At 43.5% G+C, this 16,668-nt stretch overlaps 1 protein-coding gene across 7 annotated transcripts in view; it reads right to left on the bottom strand.

Annotated features, from left to right (window-relative positions):
• Positions 1-2,069: 2,069 nt before the first annotated feature.
• The window catches only part of MICAL3 (microtubule associated monooxygenase, calponin and LIM domain containing 3), a 174,848-nt gene continuing 160,249 nt past the window's right edge, over positions 2,070-16,668 (bottom strand). For all 7 annotated transcript variants that reach the window (XM_030960431.1, XM_030960437.1, XM_030960432.1 and 4 more), the window contains 3 exons: positions 8,072-8,171; positions 7,038-7,111; positions 2,070-6,953 (listed from right to left, as the gene is read on the bottom strand). In XM_030960431.1, coding sequence (XP_030816291.1) covers positions 6,769-6,953; positions 7,038-7,111; positions 8,072-8,171 — 359 coding nt within the window. In that variant the 3' untranslated portion in view covers positions 2,070-6,768. The remainder of the gene's footprint in view (positions 6,954-7,037; positions 7,112-8,071; positions 8,172-16,668) is intronic.

Below are 16,668 nucleotides of genomic sequence, written 5' to 3'. Positions count from 1 at the left end.
AAAGTCAGCACTGCCCCAAGCAGCACTGTCCCCCTCTCTCCCTTCTGCCCAAAATGTGTTTATTTGAGAAATCACTGTTGGGTTTTTTATATCCGTTTGTTTCTGGTATCTGAGTAATATGGATTATATACTTATATAGAACACGTGAATAACCAAAAAGAGATGTTATCTCTTGCTTACAGAAAGGCATGTGATTTCTGCACCTGAGACATGCAGAAAAGCACCACACACTCAGCAGGTTAGGAAATACTAGTTTATCCACTTTCCTGGTATCCACAGGCATTCACACTGTTCCCAAGGTGCCAAGGCAAAACAGCACTTTTTCCAGAGCTGGTTTCTGGAGCAGAGTGGGGTTTTTTTGTTCCTTATTTTGAGTGCTTGTAAAAAGATGCAGGCTAAGGAAGGCAGCAACTCTTCATCATATCCCTCAAGTAATATCTATAAAATGAAGCATGAGGCCCCTTTTTCCCTGTGGCTCTAGGAGGAGATGCAGCCACATGCCAGCACTGTTGCTTTCACCCCCTACAGGGTCATTTTTCTGCTAACTGCTCCATTGCTGCTGACGCTTAGGATTTAAAGCAGGAAGATACACTCAGAACCTGCTGGAGTTTTTAAGAGATGTGTGGCCAGGTAGAATCCTTACAGGATTAGGTATTCATTCTCCAATATGTGTGACTTAAAAATGCAGTTGCTGATTGCTGTCACAGCACTGATGGTGAGGACTCTTCAAAAAAAAAACTCATAAAAACATGAGGAAAGCCAGAAAGGCAGGGGGTTGGAGGCATGACTTTCCCTTAGTTATTTTTCCTGACAAGTTACATTCATTGTCTTTAGCCAGGCCGAGTAGCTTTTACAAGCTTATACAAGCTCCTGTAGCTTATACAGGAGGGCTGTATAAGATAAAATATATCTGCTGCTGCCAGAAAGAGGCTCTGCACACTTCCTGATGAACCCACTGACAACCTTCCTCCTGTGCTCCTGAGGGAACATTTGCCCTCCCACCTCGGTAATTTCCTCACCTCTGCACTGGGGGGTTGTGGTTCTGTGCCAAGGGGAACACGCAGGGTGGGTTAGGCAGCTTCCTGGGCATGCAACGCCACTTGTGGAAGGGTCAGAGGCTTCTGGAGGCTACTTTCATTATCGAGGGAAAAAGAAAGCAGCAGCTGCCACCAGGCTGAGCTCCTGGGGTGGGGTTTACTTGTTACAGGGTCTTTCCTGGTGCAACTTCAGAGCTAATCTGTGCAGAAGCACTCATCTTGAAGGGCTGGCGTAGGTTTTGCCCAAGCTAGCAACAGATAAAGCTCTTCCTAGACCTGTTGTTCCATCCACAGTTTGTAAAACAGCAGAATGTCTATTTTGTTCCTAATGGGGATTGAGAACTAACAAATTTGCAATATAACTTTAAAAAGCCATGATAAAGTGTTGGAAACTATGGATGCAAGTCAACCTCCTGTGTTCCAGAGTCCAGCAGTCACTTTCTAGACATTTCATTTTTCTTCTGGCATCAAGTGAGAAATCCTCATGGACTGGCTGACAGCACAAGATCCCCCATTCCTGGGTAAACACAGCTTTCTCCACTACTATTTTTTATTCCCATTACTATGCTGGAGAGCAAGAGACCAAAAGAACAGGAAGAATTATAAGGTTTGAAACGTACTCAGTGAGCTGCTGCCCCGCTGAGCTGCACAAATGAGAGCTGTCACTCCTGCCACCTGCAGCACAGCCTGCAGGCAAGGGGAAATCCAAGGCGTGTCATCCTCCCGCTGCAGTAATAGGTTTCCTTTTACCACACCACCATAGGAACACCAGGGTTTATCCTTTGTTTTTTTTAAGAATGGTGGAGTGGCAGGAAAATGAAACACACTGTTTGGGATTTTCCCGGCTGGGAAAATGAAACACATTGCCAGAGTGGCTGAGAGTGAGTCAGCAAAAGAGTAATTGAAGGCAGGCACTTTTAACACCCAGATTTATCTCTAGATCACCTCCTCTCAGGTCCTTATCAATCATCAACCAAAGCAGTGACATCAGAGGAAAGAAACGATATCGCCACCAGCAAAAAAGAAAAAATAATTAATGACTTTATTTTTTTTTTTAGTTCAGTTGGCCATCTGAGGTGCTAAAATCTCAACACCAATGAAGCAAGTGTGCATGAAAACAAATGATAAAACACAACCAAATAGAAGAAAACAGGCTGGAACAGAGTTGGTTTTGTACAGGTAGGGTATTCACTTTTCTGTTAACGCTCCATACATGCCAACCGTAAGCGCCTTGAACAATCTGAATATCAGAGTTCACGTTCATACAAAAGGGCAGATGCCAAAGCAACTCCCTTTGCCTGGATTAGACTTCACACACACACGCATGCACCCACAGATACAGAGCATTGAAATTACTGCAATGCCATCAGAACATGGCATCCTCCCCTTCACACCTGCTTTCAGTCACATCCTCATCTGCCTGCTACCCTGCCTAGTACCTGCCAAGCAGGCATGTACAGGCAGGGCAGCAGGCTTGGACAATCCAAAAGCAGGAACTTTTGGAAAGCTTTCCATCTCTGTTACTTTGCAAAGGTCAACAGCCAGCGATCTCTTTCTCTGTGAATTATATACAGTCTGGTTTTTAGTATGCTTTAGAGCTCTCTTCCTTGCAGACAGTGACAACTGAAATTCCCATTGCAGCTTTTCAGTTTGCACATGGGAGATTTTACAATGCGACAACACCTCTCTCAATCCACCGGTGTGTGGTGTAAACACTTAATGGAAAACTCATTTCAGAAGAATGTTAACCAAACAAGGTGTAGCTGCTCACAAAAGGGAACTGCCGGCTGCTCTAGATCATGCTGTCTAGACCACTTGGAATACTTCATAACGTTCAGGATTAGGATGTATAAAAATATTAAAACCCACCAGAGTGCACACAAATGTGGTGACTAGCTCTACGCAAGCACCGTGTTCTAACAGAGGCCTAGGCATTGCACAAAACTCAGATTCTTGACCATGGGGGTAGCCCAAGGATCCACTGGTGCCTTTACATACAAACAAATATTTACAGAAAATGCAGAGACAGAGAGAAGGACAGACTTTTAAAACTTGCGGTTTGCTCTAAAATATGTTCAGCAATGCAGTTTATAACATGCCCTAGTGAGACCAGGGGGTATTGATTAACTGAAAGAAGGAATATGTCTGAAAGTTGGAGCTGAAATGTCTTGTCACCTCCCCACACATTAGTTCTCTGAAGCTCGGAATTTTACAGCCAGTTGTGACTTTTAATGAGAATATAGTTAAAAAGAAAAGAACAGTTAAAAATTTGGTACTGTGAAAACAGCAGATTAGTTGTTCTGGCAGTCCTCACTCCCCCATCTCCATTGACCTCCTGGGTGTTTCGTCCCAGGAGCTGGTGTTCCCCTCCCTTCCCCGTAGGGGGCTGAAGGGCTTGCCCCAGTGTGCCCATTTCAGAACCAGCACGGCTCAGGTTCCAAGCTCGGCTCTCTTCCCACCTGCTGCCGGGATGAAGCACGGCCAGCCCCGGGTCAGGACCGTGTCACCTGGGGACAGCCACCCTTGTGTGCCCACGTCTGGGGAGCTGAGGGTCCCTTGGCTCTCCTCACACGTGAAATGGACACACGTCATTGAATACACGTGGCTGAGTGTGCGCTGTGGGCAGCGCAAAGAGCTACAACATCCTGCTCGGATTCGGATACAAATAAGGAATCTTGTGCTCACAAGAACCTTCTTCAGCTTTAAAAATACAAAATTTGAATTAAAAAGATTCAGAGAGTAAAAAAACCCACTATCTGATATGCAAGTCATATTCTTAAAGTGCAACTGAACAGCAAATAACAAGTTGTGCCTTTTACAACCATTTTGATATAAAAAGGCCTTTTAACATTCCCTTTTGTGAATTTTAATCAATTTGTGTGTGCGATGTTAGCTCTCTGTTTTCATTCTTGCTGCTGGAGGCCTTCAGCACAACCCAAAGAGTTTAGGGTTAGAATATGTGGGTTTTCTGTGCAATAAGGTATTGCATCCTGAAGTGATCTCACTCTTCCGCATTGCAAAGATCTGGCTAATGTCCCTCAGGATGAAAGGGAAAAGAAACCATCTGCTGTTTCTTCTTCGGGGCTTTTTTTAATTCTACAGCTCACACTCAATGACCTCCTGTTACAAGTTAGACGTGGTCCATATACCCAGTGCACTATAAAATGGACTGAGGCCAATTCTCTGCACAAGACAATTTACAGTAAACCTTCCATCTTCCCTCTTCCTGCACTCCAGCTTCCAGTGGCCCCTCAAATGCAGACTGTAAACTACCATTGCCAGTCTCACTTGGGCAGCAGGCCCTGCACCAGCAAACGGGAGGGAATTCTGTTTGTTAGACATCCTGCTGGTAAGGCCAATGCTCTGGGATGCTGGAATGGCAGGTGCCACTTGCTAAACACACACAGTTATGAAGTAGCACTGCAGCTGCCTGTCTGCTTGGTTTCACGAGTATCTGGATTTAATTTGTAATGCCTTAGGTGGAATAAAGGGAGAACACTCTGGGTGGAAAATACAGGTTTCCACAGTTAGCAACCAGCACTGCTCAGAGTCCCCATGGACACTCCTACCCATTCTCCCTCAGCCTGGGGCATTCTCCCAGGTCAGAGGTGAATTAAAATCATAGACCTTGGCTTACAGGAGACCCCTCTGAAGGAGGTAGAGAGCCAACAGCAAGAAACCATGCAAACTTCTGTGCCAGGGCAAAAGACTGAAGGATGCTTAGCCCTGCTGGGGTGCCTCGCACTGGCAGTGTCAATTCCAGCTGGAAGGGTCAGTAGGCTGTACAAATGTGCTTGGGAATGGGACACGTTCTCAGAGACTTCAGAAAGCAGCTGTGGTACTTCTTGAACAGAAAAAGAACACAGTCAGCATCCCAAGGAGGGAAACCCTCTGGACACATCGTGTGAAGGATGGGACACCTCCCCAGTGCACGGTGCTGTTTCAGCTCTGCAGGATAGGTAAAGGACACTGCTTGCCCGGGGAGTCTGTCCCACAGGGAGGGGGGCTGAGCTGCTCAGTGCACATCCTGCTCATCGGTCATTGTGTGGTTACAGTCAGGACCCTCCTGGCTGAAAAGCAGCAGATTCACTAACTGGGCCAAAAGGAGCTTCTTCCAATAGATGCAGCAGGAAATGTGCTGGTTTTGTTTTCATGGAAATCTCTCAAACTGTATCAGGACTGTGAGGATCCCCCCTTTCAGTGAGGAAGAGACATATGGGATATTTCTACCTCACAGTTTTGGCTTTCTTGTTATAAAAATGTAAAATTTAAATAAATATAGGTTTGTTAGTCCAAAAGAGAGAATGTGGGATGTGGAAGAAAAGGGTGCTAAGAACACGAATAGATTCTTAAACTCCATGAGTGCACAGGATTTTTTCATAGATGAAAACTCCTAGGGCAGGATGCATCCATGGGTACATAAAGGCTGCCCTTGCTGTGAAGCAGGGACCAATCCGCAGTAGTGTCTTTCTCTAACAGAGTTAAAACACTCCCTCCACAATCAAATATGTGTAACAATCAAATTATTATTAAGAACACTAATAAATAGCCACAGGTAACAACATCCAGTAATTTTGAAGTGGAAGTTGTAGGATGCAGCAGGCACACACACCCATCACTCGTCCATTTTTTTCCTAAAAGATACAAAAATGAATCTTCTTTCAAGTATTAAAAAAATAAGTTAATTGACATAAAAGGGTCAAAGTGACTGAGGGCCCAGGCAGGTCTTAAGCTTTGTTTCCAATGTGCAAAAACAAAATACAGAGAAAAAAAAAAAAACACTGAAAAGTCTTAATGGTGGTTCGGTCACTTAAGGGCTTCTCCCTTTTAGGGGGCCTAATAACCAGGGAATGCTGCCTGGGAACACCCCTGCCCCAGCACACACTTACCACTGTCCCACAGCAGTATTTTCCAGTGTCAAAACAGTCACAATAAAAACAGAACAAGGAAGCCCACCAGCCTCTGAGCTGTGGCCATGAAGACTAAGGCCAGCAGTAGCTGCCTCTCCAGTGTGTAGCAAAGCAGGTGGGCATCTTCCCTCTCTCTTCTGCTCCCCTTGTTCCCCACAAGAAGATTTAGGAGGCTAAGGTAGGGAAAGAGTCCACTGATGCCCACTTCTCTCCAAAAACCAAGAGGCAGAGAGTTCCATCACACATAGCAGTATCTTCTGTCTTGTATTTCTTCATATCCATGCATAAGGGTCAACTGCAGGTTTCTTTGGTGGGGAGGAAGACTAAAGCAAAGAAGGTGTTGCCCTGGGCTTCTGGAGCTCTCTTGGACAGCTGACTCCACTGCTACAGGCTGCTGTGGTTTTTCAGGAAAGGTTGCCACTTCCCTCCCTTTTCTTAGAACTGGTGTAGTAAAAATGGGAAAGGAATGGACTGCCTTAAATCCAATGTAGTTAAGGGTACTTCTTCCCTTAACCTCCTTCCCCACACATGGATTATTCCCCCCTCCCTCCTACCACACACAAAATATGGTCCATCGTTCAGGACCTCAAGGAGACTCCACAGTCTCAACTCATTTCTTCAACTTGGCTTGCAGACATGTAAAACTTAAGCTTCTGGAACCAACACATTTATCAAAAGGCTTCTGAGTGCTTCAAACCAAATCCCTGCATGCTGTTGGACCTGTCAGAGGTTTCCCCTTCAACATCTTCCTATCCATGTAATTCTGGCAAACTCAGGGTAGGCCAACTGGACAACACAGACCAGCAGAGGTAATGTTAACCTCAGGACCAGTTCAAGCTAAAACCTTTGGAAAGCATGACTGCCTCCAGGTCCTTGTCTTCTTCTTTTTCTCGAAGCCGCTGCTCCTCAAGGAGAGCCACAAGGGAATCTCTCTGCTCCACTACTTCAAGCATTTCGTTCAGGATCCTCTTCTCCTCCGAGAGCTCCTCATCTGTCTTCAGATGATCTACAGAGATATCAGGAACTATGAGCATACACAAGGCTAGAAATACACACATCCAATCCATGAAATATTCCCTTTTGCTCTCACCTTCTACTGCCATCCTCTCACGGAGCTCCTGCTGCAGTCGACTCTGCCGGTCTTCCAGTTCTAGCTCCCGAGCACTAAAAGGAAAAGCGCAGAAATCCAAGTTGCAGATGTAAGAAAACACTGCATACATTGCTACATATTCATTCTCAGTCTCTGCTCCCTCTCTAGATATCTGCTGTGCATTTTACCAATCTTGTTTGGAACAACTCTTCAATAACTTTAAGATCTGTAACTGTATTTTTAAAAGCTTTAGTTGCACTTTTATCATTTCAAGTTATTTGCCTGAAGCTAGGAAGTGCAATGCCAAAAGCGGAGCAAACTAAATATAGAGCAGAGTCCAAGAGCAAATAAATCTGCAATGCCTCTACATATCCCCTGCTACTTCCCACTCTAAAACCAAAGTTACTTATTAACAAATTACTTATTACTTAAGGACACTATCAAGCTATTGCAAACACCACCTTGGAACTTTTCTGCCACTAAGGCCATCAGCTTCCACATTGCTAAGGTGAGCTGACACACTCAGAAATTAATTTCAGTGAATTTGCACAGAAATTCACTGAGACAGAAATTGGGGGGAACAGAAAACCTCCCAATTTCATTAACAGGAAAACACCTTTACCATCTGAGCCCATGTGAGAGGCACTGGAGTCCCACTACAGGCAGAAAGGAGTGCCACAAGGCAAGGTGGCTGAATTAAATGCTTTTGGCTATACTTAGAAGACAGCTTTACAAAACCATGAGTCCCACGTTATTTCTGCATAGCTTGAAAACACTTGCACAAACAGGATGTGTTTTATACAAGAACAGCATGAGAAGGGCTCACATACCTGTACTTCTGCATGTGCACAAACAATTGGCACTTTCATCCCTTACCAATATTATTCTTTCTTCTACCACTCTTCTAAAATGTACTTTGGATTCCTATCTCAGCCTAAGAGGCTGCTGACCTCCTGGCCTTACAAGGAAGTCATACTGACATGTTTTCCACCGCTATTTTTGACAAAATCCCCATTTTTTCCACATTCACTCACAATATCATCAGTTCAGACTCGTAGCGAACCAAGGCATTCTTCTCCTGCACCAGCTTGAACCACTCCTGCATCAGCTTGGGGTCATCCTTCTTACCCATGCCTGCCAAGAAAGAAACCTGGTAAATTTTCAGGTAACGCCCTGCAATCCTTACAAGCCCAAACTGCAAAAACAACAATAGGGCAAAATGTGCAAAGAAAGCCGAGCAAGATGCTGCCAGAGCACTCCCAAGCCGGGTCCGTTCACTTTGCCTACAGCACTCAGCTGAGTGGAAGTCACCTCCAAAAGGATTCTCTTCTCTTTGGAGCCTACTTTTTTTTTTAATGTTTCTGATATTCTTGTGATTACTTGTTTCTTCCTCACTCTTACTGCAGAAAGCCCCAATTTCTATGAGTATTTAACTTTTCCTTTCATTAGAAGAATTTTATAGATGCTCATGCCAGCTACTTAAACATATGCTCATCAGAAAAGGATTCAATTGCCACTCCATGTGTTTTACCTTCAATTGCATGTCCTCAAGTTTTTCTTTTACTAGCCAAAAGTAACATCTTGTCTCTTCTTTTTTCAACAGTTAAGTAAATCTTTTCTGACTGCTCCTCCTAGCCACACATATCTATTCATCTTGAAGATCCCCCTGCACAGTGAACACAGAAACTAATTCTACTCTACTGCATACCAGTGCTAGAAAGAAAAGGCACCCCAGACACATGTGCTAATATGAAAGAAGAATAAAGAAACCTTGGGCCTTGACCACCCAGTACAGAACTCTTTGCTGGTCCTTTTATTTTAGAACAAACTCCTAAACTAACTCAATAGTCCACTGATGAGTTTTGTGTCTGTCAGGAGTCATGTGGAATAAATGCAGAATGCTGTTCCCAAAGCCTTCTGTTGATATTTAGCAAACACAAGAACTTACCAAGGAGGCTCCTCCTGGCAAGCTCTTGGTCTGGGCCACTTATTCCACATTGAACCACCTGCACCTGAATGCTGTGATTTACATCAGACCCCATCAAGGCCAGTGGCAACATTCCTGCCTGTGGCAGTAGAAGCAGGAGCAAGGCCTCAAATCAAGCTGAGCAGCACTTTTGGATTGCTGCATCCCATCAACTTACATTGCACATGACCTAGCATCCCAAGGTAACTAACACCCCTGTCTCTGCTTGTTATTGTGGATATGTACTCCCTACATAAGAACAAAAACTCTCAAACAGTCCATCTAATGCTAAATTAAACAAGCAGCAAGCTTACTATTCAAACTCTATGACACAGACACAGCACAAATACCACATTAATGGCTACTTAATTCAAACCCATACCACATTAATGGCTATTTAATTCAGATCCATACCACATTAATGGCTACTTAATTCAGACCCATGCCCTGCCTCATCCTCAGTAGTCAGAGAAGCGCTGCCCTGCAGTTACTCAAGGGAGAGCCCACAACTTCTAGTAAGCTGCAGCTTGGGCTGCCTTTGGAAATGTGTCATACCAGCCCCTGGGGGAACACCAGGCTGGGTTGTACCACCCCCAAGAGCCCCTGAGGACTTTATAGCAGTGTGTTGCTCAGTTCCAAGCATTCCTTTCTGAGCATCTCTGCACAATATGCCCACGTGGCGACAGGAGAGGGAGACTGTACATGCAGATGTCCAGTGCTGTGGCGCCATGAAAACACTGGGAAGTCTCCCCTTCCTTTCCAATGCCAGGATGTATAGAAAACAAATGCCTCTAAGAAAAAGCCAAAACCACAATACTACTGACCTATGGAATACGTAAGTATTTTTAAACAGCCAATGAGTAGAGAAATAATGGGAGGACTGGAAAGGGAGCACTGACAACTGATGTGAGGGAGCACTATGGAAAGCAGATAAGTGGTTAGCAAAATTACACCATGAACACACATAAAACAACCCCTTCCCCATGCCTTGGCAATGGAAACTCGACAGCAAACTCCATTTAGGATAGTTAAAGAATGCACTCAGCAAGACAGATGAGGGAGAACTAGTCTAACTTAAGGTCTGTTGGTTTTTAAAGTTCACGGATGTTTTTCAAATCAGTCCTTATAAAGACACAGTATTCCTTTAATCCCTATATGCTAATTAAAAGGCTGTATTTAAGGAAACAGATTGTCATTCCCTTACCCCACCTTCCAAACATTTTTCAGGAGGAACAGAGTAATTGAAGCCACCAAATGAAAATAGAAACTTTTGAGTGTGACACTTGTGGTCCCACAGCTGCTGCCCATTGCCCCTCCCAGTCACTGCACCTTCTCTTGCACAGCTGGGACTAGCAAAAGGGATACTGCACCTTTAACAGCTTGCCACAAGCTCAGAGAAGCTGGTTACCAGGTAGCTACAGACAAGGCCGGCTTGGGGACACAGCAAGAAAAGGGCTGGGGACCCTGTGGTCACTAGCTGACTAGTGCTGCTATGAGAACCCAGCTGTGGGCAGGAGGACAGGGGTGTGTGAGGTTACGTTACCTTCATGGGCACAGCAAGGGCAGAAGGAGAGAGGTCTACGACGTGGTGTCCCGCCATTGGGCTCAACTTCAATAGGACCAAACGAGGAAGAGGAAGAGGCAGGAGAGGAAGAGGAAGTTGGAAGTGGAACGGAAGAGGAGGAAAGGGGTGAAATAAAAGACAAGCAAAGGACAAAAAGCATAAGAGTGAGAAAGAAAGGAAACACAAGAAGAAAAAGAAAAGAAAAAATACAAGAAATGGAGAAGCAGAAACAAGGGATACAGTCTACAGATGAATAATGTCCCTAATAAGCACAGATAACAGGTAAGAGGTAGACTGAGGTACTGGTGAACTCTTACTGAGCTGTACAAACACCAGGCAGGAGGTTACTGTTACTGCACTTTTCCTGATGTAAGGTTTTCAGGTGCAAGGTCTTTAACCAAAAGCTTTGTGACCCAGATGTCAGGACAAGTAGAGACATCTATTTAACTTCTGCTGATAAATGTCAGATTTCAAGCAGGTTTACAGTAAGTCTCACCTGCATGCATAAGACACCAGCTGTAAGCAGCCACCCTACCTTCAGCTCTATCAGGACCATGCTCTTATCACCGTGGCAGCACCCACTGATGGTAAAAGTGTCCTTTGTAATTGAATAGAATGTCTTCAGACAGGGAACACCACAGGAGAATCTGATTACCGTGGAACCAGCCTGCCAGGGTCTGCTGTGTCAAGTATGGTGAGTACACATGTACCCCACCAGACTGCTGTGCTTAGGGGGGAAAATGCTTTTACACAGATATAGTGGTCTGCAGGGGCAGTGACCAACTGAGGACTCTGCAGAGTTAAACCAGTAAATTTAAAGCTCTCCCTTGGCATTCTCATTCCACAAAGTATTTTAAGTCTTGCAAGTCCTGTTAGTACCAGTGACTTACTGAATCTTTATCATCTTTTCCATCAGCCAGTGAAGGACAAGCATTTCTCATCTCTCAAAAGGTTCAGCCTCTTTAACACCAAGAATTTGCTTTCCAGTGGTACTTGACATTACAGAGATAAACAGTAGGCAGTAACCAATGTCACTAATAGTTACAGGAGAATGTGCACCAGGGAGATGATGAACTCTGAAACATCAGAGCTGCCAGAATGGAACACTTACTGGGCTCAGGGCACAACTGCATTTTTAAAGAGGAGGCATTTCTGTGTTGGGAAAAGGCATAAACTCCACAACAACAGTATGGTAAGATAACACTCATTTTGGAGAAGTCAGCAGAGTTTGATGTTTGTGGTTCACAGAAAGCTCTACAAAATTAGAGTACCAGTGGACTGGGAAGGCTTTAGAAGGGACCATCACAGAACTGGACCAGCACATGGATGACACACTGGAGCAAGAGGGAGAGCACACCAGCTTCAAAGCCCATGACTGAGCAGCGGGGCTTTCTCAGAAGAAGAAACCTCTGCACTGGAAGCAGGAAGGGGCAACATCAGGAGAGGTGCCACAGCTGGCCATAGGACAATTACAAATAAAGCATTGTACCAACAACATTGAGAAAGTACCAGAACATTAATTACAGCTGTTCTGAATGTTCCAACTTCTTCATTTAAAATAGAAAAATACTACGGATTTCTTTCCTACAACTGCCATTTCACAGATCAGGTTACAAAAGCAAAAACCAAACAAGAAAAACCCCAAACCACAAAGGTATGGTGAAGAATATGCTTCCACACAAAGCAGAGCATTTAGTGCATGATACTTGTTAAATATTTTTTATTTCCCATCCTATCTTATTCAAGTTAATTCTTTAAGCTGAAAGCTTTAATACTCTAACTTGGTCTAACCACTGTTTTGAGGGTGGCCAGGGAGATGGAGATTTAACTATGGAAAAAATGCACTTCTTTCAAGGCTTGAGATTTCATTCAGAACTGGGGGGATTTGATACATTTCAAGCCATGAACATAGGGACTTGGTGAGGAACTTCCAGTTTTCCATATTTGAGCTGAAAATAAATACCCAGTATGTGAAACTATCATTCATCTCATTGTGAAATGGCCACACATTGCTAGCTTTGTCAACAGCAAGCAAGTGGTCTGATACTAGGAGAGGATTCCAGCTTTGGTCTCCAATAAAAAGCCCCAGGGATCACACAGCACCTGACTAATACAGAACTCACTCCCCACAACTGCACTTTCCTCCCCTGCTCTTAGTTATCTTCCCACTCCTGTCTAAAGAAAATTTGTCCTTGAATCAAGTTACAAAGTCCATGGTATCTACACCAGTCCTGCTACTAGAAAAGTCAACAAAGTTTTTTCAGTAAGATAATAAACATAACCTTTGCAATTAAGATAATTTCCAGCTACTCTAGATGCAAATTACAGTTAATTAAATTGGTGAATACAGGTTATGAACATTGCAATTACTTTGAAACAATTTCTGTCCAAAGTAGGTTGATTAGCAAGGCTTTAGGAACTCTTCCTTATGTATTGGAGGATCCTTAACAGCAAGAACATAGTGCAACCTGAAAGTTTACTTTCCATTGTTCTCTAAAGCTTATTTTATGGCTTATTACTCCAAAAGTCATTACTAATCCTACAGTAAATAGTATTATTATAATTATTATTATTAATATTATTGCATTGTTTAGAGAAGAGAAATCACCACTTCCCAGTCTCATTAAATTACAAATAGGATCATCACTGCAAGACAATTTTTCTGGATGTGGAGCCAGGGTCAGATAGGGAAAAAACCCATTTGTTGTGCAAATTAGAAAAACCTCAACAAACCTAACCTCCCTTTCTGTTTAAGTCTCCTTCACCACCAAAAATATACTGACACAGGTATTCACCCACAACATGGAAAGAGTTCTGGCAGCAGCAACACCCACTGAAGCAGTTTGTTTGGAAGGAGCTGAAGGGCAAGAGAAGAACCATTTCTGTAATCTCCCCTTCTTAGGGTCCTGTGCTGCCAGCAAGTAAGGTGTGGCTATAGCCTCTGGACAGAAAATTCCCATTTTTTTCACCAGAGGCATAAAGCTGCCAACAGACTATGTTAGTCACGAGTTGCTCCCTTTCAGTGCCACAAGCCAACCTTCTTTTGTGCAAAGCCTTGTAAAGCAGTCCAAGCTGCTTGCAAGCCAGAGCATGGTTTGGAGGCAGGAGCTGCAGCTTATTAAGGAAAGGAGTTCCTGAGCACACTGAACATTCTCAAGATGCAGAAGCTCTGCTTTGCACACCAGACACATCCCATCAATAAAGTGCCCGGAATTACTTTGCTTCTGTGTAAAAAAGCCACAAGAATGACCTTGTTTGTCACAGTACTCTTGAGAGATTGCAGACTTTGCTACAGTGGTGGAAACCAAGAGCCAGGTGAAGAATAAATACCATAGCTTCAAAGTGTCTTCAAAACAAGGACCAGAAATTGTACAGCCACTATGTTAATTTTCACTGCACATTGTTCCTTGTTACAGAAGCTACATTGGACTGTTGCATTCTTTTCTAATCTTCATTTACCTGTTGATTAAAGAGCAATTCTTCAGTCTGGTTTTGTCCTTTTCCTCTCAGCTCCATAACACTTCTTCACAATCACAAGCCCAGTGGTCAAAATCATCAGGATGAAAAAGCACTGCACAGAGTTTGGGGTGGCAGACCCCCTTATACCCAAGCTACAGCTCACACTGATCCCCTTCACTGTTTGCCTCTGTTTTTTGATATAAGAGCTGTGCTGATTTCTGAGAAGTGGTGAGTCACTGCAAGTTAAATTTACTTGAACAGATACTGACCAAGTGGGATCACATAATTTGTAAACTTTGCATCCAAAGCCCTTGATTTCTATATTGTTGACTAATCACAGTGGTTTGGAAAACAACAACAATGGACAGAAAACCCCAGCTAGCTCTGAGGCCATCTCAGTTCTGTGGAACTTGCCCTCACAAGTTATAAGCATGACACTTTGGAAACTTATTCTGCTAACAAACATCATCCCTTTATTTATCAGGAATACTGAAAGCTCTGATTTTAAATCAGTGCTTAAAATACGGATCAGGCCAAAGGGGATCAGTAAGTGAAAGGGACACTGATCATAGTAAATGTCCTCTTTTCCACCCTTAAGAAGATCAGGTTATGATCAGAATCCCAAGTACTGAAAAAAAACATTCTAACTTTACTATTTGGTGAAGCTTTTCAACAGCAGCGTTGTTAAAAACCAGAGATACAGAAAGCCAACTCTTGGAGAACAGCATCCACAGAACTGCAGGTTGAGAGCAAGGATTTTGGCAAATGTCCCACAAGCACATCACAGTTTATTAAATCTGGATCAAACTCAATATCCTCAACAGTACAATCACTAGAAGAAACCTGGGGAAAACTCACAGAGAACCAGATTGTCATGCAAACTGAACCACTTTTATTTATCCATCAGAAAGGGCTGGGGGAAAGGCAGGGAAGGCAAGGGAAAAATGGGGAAAGCAGTGGTTGGAGCAGAACACACACACAAATGACTCCAGAGAAGTGTTCTGCTTCTACTAGACCTTGAGGCACTTCAGAATGCACTCAGAATGAATACAGTCCTGCACTGACCCTGTCTCCCAAGACTGTTGTTTTTGTGTGCAGAAAAAGCAGGTAAATGGCAATTGCCTAACAAGTACTGGTACTTAACAAGTTCTGCTTATCAAGTGCTCTTTCCTGCTCAAAATTTACAGCAAACAAAACAAGCTACCAATTCACTTCAGAGTCAAAAACGGCTGCAGACTGCAAAAACAATGTTTATCTTACAACTCCATTCCCCTTTCAGAAGAGCTGTGTTTGCCAATCACAAGAAATAGGACTGATCCCACTTGAATATATCAGACTCCAGCCTTGCAGAGTTAGACCTGCAAGACTTTAAAGAACATAGCAAGCTCAAATGTTCTAAACAAGTTAAAAAAAAGGTGAAGTTGTTGTAGAGTGTGCTCTAAATAGAGTACAAAGATTTAAAAAAACCCAAACAATTGCACTTCCCTGCCCTGTTTACCTGATGTCATAAGGCCCCTGTCAAGAAGTGAAAGTATGTGTCTGAAGTCAACACTATCAAACATACCAGCTCTCTTGCCTACATCCTTGCCTCTCTTGGCATACTCCAGGCAGAGAAAAAAGCACGATGGGAGTGTGTGGCTGTTTATTTAATGATTCCCTGCTGGGTGCAAGGAAAATGAAACTGCTCACTTGGCGACAGAGGAAACCATGGAGGTACTTTCCAGAGGCAGACAAGGAGCTACTGGGTTAGGAGTAGTTGAGGCTGGGACTACGGAAGCAAAGTGACTAATGGAGAACAGACAAAAGAGAGCGGAAAAAAGGGTAAGGGATGAAAGGAGAAGGCAGATTTGAGAAGAAGGCAGGACCTAAAATTTATTTGTCCACAGACAAATAATGTTGGGCAGAAGAGGAAGCAGAGCCCAAAAATTTTGGAAGTCCAAAGACTGGGATTCAGACTGTGTCAGTGGGAAGACAAGACCAGGAGTAGCTAGAGGAGAGAAATAGGATGGCTGATGGGTACAATGCTAGGATTTCTTTGTCAAGAAGGCAGGATTAAAGTCAAATGCCTAAAAATAAAAATGGAAGGGGGGTAAGGAGCTCTGGATGAAATAAGACAGGATCAGGACAAGGACTATCTCAAAAGAGGGAACAAAAGGACAAAGAGTATATATGCACCAGACCAATGCATCCTTCCACTGTCTGGCTCAGAATCCATATTTTCAAGTCTCACTATTCCACAGCTGCCAACAAACATCTATCAAATCCACTGATTGTGCCCCATTTCCTCTCCATAAGGATCTACCCAGTAGATGACAACCTAGTGTTGCCACCAATTATTCCATAAGGACATGATACAGCTCTCTGTGGTGGATCTGAAGATTATAAATCTGTTGATATATCAATATAATATAAAGTCTTAATTTCAGTTGACTTTGCAACCTTTGTAATATTCTTTTAACCACACATGCATACAATATACACACAGGAATAATTACTCAGAATTGAAATGTGACCATCTGTAGCATGAAATGAAACATCTGCGTTACAGCAACGGTACAAAACATTTCAGAACAGGAAGAGAGGATTATGACATCTGAGCAGAGCAACAGAACTAGTTAAGATAGCAATCTGTAATCCTACAC

The sequence above is a fragment of the Camarhynchus parvulus genome, chromosome 1A (genome assembly GCF_901933205.1).
Source record: "Camarhynchus parvulus chromosome 1A, STF_HiC, whole genome shotgun sequence".
In the NCBI taxonomy this organism is placed as follows: Eukaryota; Metazoa; Chordata; class Aves; order Passeriformes; family Thraupidae; genus Camarhynchus; species Camarhynchus parvulus.
The sequence above is the reverse complement of the archived record's forward strand: the minus strand, read 5'-3'. Positions and strand labels throughout refer to the sequence as shown.